Here is a 2842-nt window from a genome sequence, read left to right as displayed (position 1 = left end):
TGCCGGTCTCTTTCGACGAATTCAGCGATTTTATCGCAATTTTCGAGGACAGGCCTTCCGGAGCGTGGAGCATCTTCGACCACCTCTACACCAGAACGAAAACGTTGAAACCATCGTTGTGCGGTGGAAATGGAAACTGAATCGGGTCCATAAACTGCACAAATTTTATTGGCGGCTTGAGATGCATTTTTGCCTTTATCGTAGTAGTACTGTAAAATATGCCGTATTTTCTCTTTATTTTGCTCCATGTTTGCGACGCTTTAACTCACGAACGATTTAAGCAAAAAATCGATTTTTTGAAGCTTCTAAAGCAGGCTCCCTCCTTAAAGACGGTACACTTAGCCAAGCTAGCCTCAAGCACACAAGTTCTCAAGGTTGTATCTCCGAAACTATTACTCGGATCAACTTAAAATTTAGGACAATATTATATAGACATTGTTGAATTTAATAAGACAATAATAAGTCTATGTTTCTGTAAACACTTATTTTTCCTTACAAATATTAGGCTACGTTCAATCAAGTATAGTACCATAAACCTCTCTCGGCTACATAGCAAAAATAAATAGTGAATAAGGCTGCTAAAATGCGATCAATCAAAATATCGAAGCACTTACCATACAAAAATTTTAAATTTTGGCCCTCTGAATTGCAAACACCTCAATTTTCAATCTAACTTCGGCTACCATCACTCTTTTCCAAACACAACTAATACAAGTGGCCCAAACATCAGCACTGATTGTTTTCATATAAATTTCAGACACAAATAAAACACACTAACAACTTGGCCCATAGCAACTTTTTACTTTACTTCACCACAACACTTCAAGTATTATTGACTTCTTGATAAAACACATGATTTACACTGATTTTTACTAGAAATTTCACATTTTCAATTTACACTTTTGCTGATCGCCTTGCTTTACACGCAGAAGGAAGTGAATTGCTAATTCAATTCATCGTTTTGGCGGCGGAAGCTTGACATGTGACTGGGTTGCCAAAAGGCAATAACAAAATTGTGTACTGCTTTGTCTTACGAACTGCTTTATTGAATACTAGTCAAGACAACAACCAGCGCTTGATGGTAATGCAGTGTGGGATGCCTTTGGAACACGGTTGCTATACAAGATAGCTCTGGCCTTTTATTGCCGTCTGCGCAAAGTGGCAATATCGCAGCAAAACTACTTAGTTTTACATGCCACATGACTTGCGACAAAATGGCAACTATGCGAGACTGTTTTCAGTGGCATCCATGGCGATTTGTCGCAAATCACAACCAGCTGTTGATTCTTAACACGCATTTGGGATTTTACATTAAAAATGGAAGAGGTAAGCGCATACCATTATAAAATTGTATTATTTGATTATTTAGATAATATTCAAGAATGAATTGTTTATGTGTTTATAGAAAAGAGGAGCGCGCATAAATGGCACTTTTCGCTGGAGAGAACAGCAAACGAAAGACTTGCTTACGATTATCGCGGACAAGGTGAAGGATAATCCAGACTTATTTGAGGTAAAATTCTCAAATTTATAAATATATATTTGTATAATAATCTCATTTCACATTTAACCTACCAATACCAGAAACCTACTGCAAAAAGATTTTATGAACGGATTGCGGAAAGCGCGCCAAATTTAAAACACATAAAATGGGATATTATGCGCACCAAAATGCGGCATCTCAAAACTAGTTTCCTGTCCGCACTCAAGTGGAAAGATCAGCATGACGCAGGCTTACTTGAGAATGGCGATGTTATAGAGTACACAAAAAGGATGTGTCCATTTTACGATGAGCTGCACGCAATATTTCGAGAGCGCATAAATATGCAGCCATCATTCGTTTTTCAGTCCATAGAGTCTGTATCATCGTTGGAGCACAATGAAGCGGTGCATAATGAAACGGAGCTGAGTATAGAGCTAGATATGGACGCAACTACTTCGAGCACGTTAGCCAGTGCGACCGATACACTACATCAGGCATGTTCAGAAAATGTAGTCGATTCGTCCGCTACTTGCAAACCTACCAATGTCACCACACCAAAAATGTCTTTGAAGAGACCAGGCGACTGCTCGAGCTCGTTTGCCTTACTATACGAAATTCAGAAGAATTTATTAGAATTAGAAAAAGAAAAACTCGATTTCGAAAGAGAAAAAGAGGCAAACAGTTTCAAATTACAGAAACTAAGATTGGAGAAGGAAGAAAGAGTCGAAATGGAAAAAATCAGACTGGCACATGAGCGATTGAAAAGCTTAAATAGCCAAAATTGCCAACATGTTTTATATTCGTAATATTATTTGATATGTTTCATTCAGTGAGTGAGATTGAAAAAGATTCAACTAAAAAAACTAATAAATAATTAAATTTTATCAATATTTTTGAAGTTAAAAAAATTTATTTTTACTTTTTTTAAAATACTTCTTTATAAAAATATGTTTATTATAAAAAAGTTAAATCGTACAAGGCTTGAAGACGATCCACGTGAAGGACGTCCAAAAAGCCGATAAACACCTGAAATCATAGCCAAAATACAGGATATGGTTTTGGAAAACGGTCGATTGACTGGAAGAGATTTAGTAGAGGCTCTACACATCTCATTAGGCAGTGTGTGCCATAACTTAAGTGAAATTTTGGGTTTTAAAAAGCTGTGTGCACATATTTGAATGCGACTTTCTCAGTAACATGTGGAACATTTTAAAAAGGATAAAGTGGATCTTGTGCATCGATTCATTACTATGGATGAGTCTTGGGTCTATCGCCATGATATTGAATCAAAACAAGAGGCTAAACAGTGGTGTGAACCTGGTTGTTCGACTTCGAAATGAGTTCGTGGCCGGAAACCGG

The 2842-nt window shown here is 37.1% G+C and overlaps 1 protein-coding gene across 1 annotated transcript; it reads left to right on the top strand.

Annotated features, from left to right (window-relative positions):
* The first annotated feature begins 1185 nt into the window (after positions 1–1185).
* LOC105227462 (uncharacterized) lies at positions 1186–2375 on the top strand. The gene is made up of 3 exons (XM_011206810.4): positions 1186–1326; positions 1406–1513; positions 1585–2375. The coding sequence occupies exons 1-3, from the start codon at positions 1318–1320 to the stop codon at positions 2287–2289; spliced, it is 822 nt and encodes a 273-aa protein (XP_011205112.2). The 5' UTR covers positions 1186–1317; the 3' UTR covers positions 2290–2375.
* Positions 2376–2842: the final 467 nt, after the last annotated feature.

Source organism: Bactrocera dorsalis, chromosome 4, assembly GCF_023373825.1.
Source record: "Bactrocera dorsalis isolate Fly_Bdor chromosome 4, ASM2337382v1, whole genome shotgun sequence".
In the NCBI taxonomy this organism is placed as follows: Eukaryota; Metazoa; Arthropoda; class Insecta; order Diptera; family Tephritidae; genus Bactrocera; species Bactrocera dorsalis.
Note: the sequence above shows the minus strand (reverse complement) of the source record. Positions and strands in the feature narration are given on the sequence as shown.

Coding starts and splice junctions, on each gene's coding strand:
- LOC105227462 (XM_011206810.4), top strand. Junction 1,514..1,584: donor ATAATCCAGACTTATTTGAG/GTAAAATTCTCA, acceptor TACCAATACCAG/AAACCTACTGCAAAAAGATT.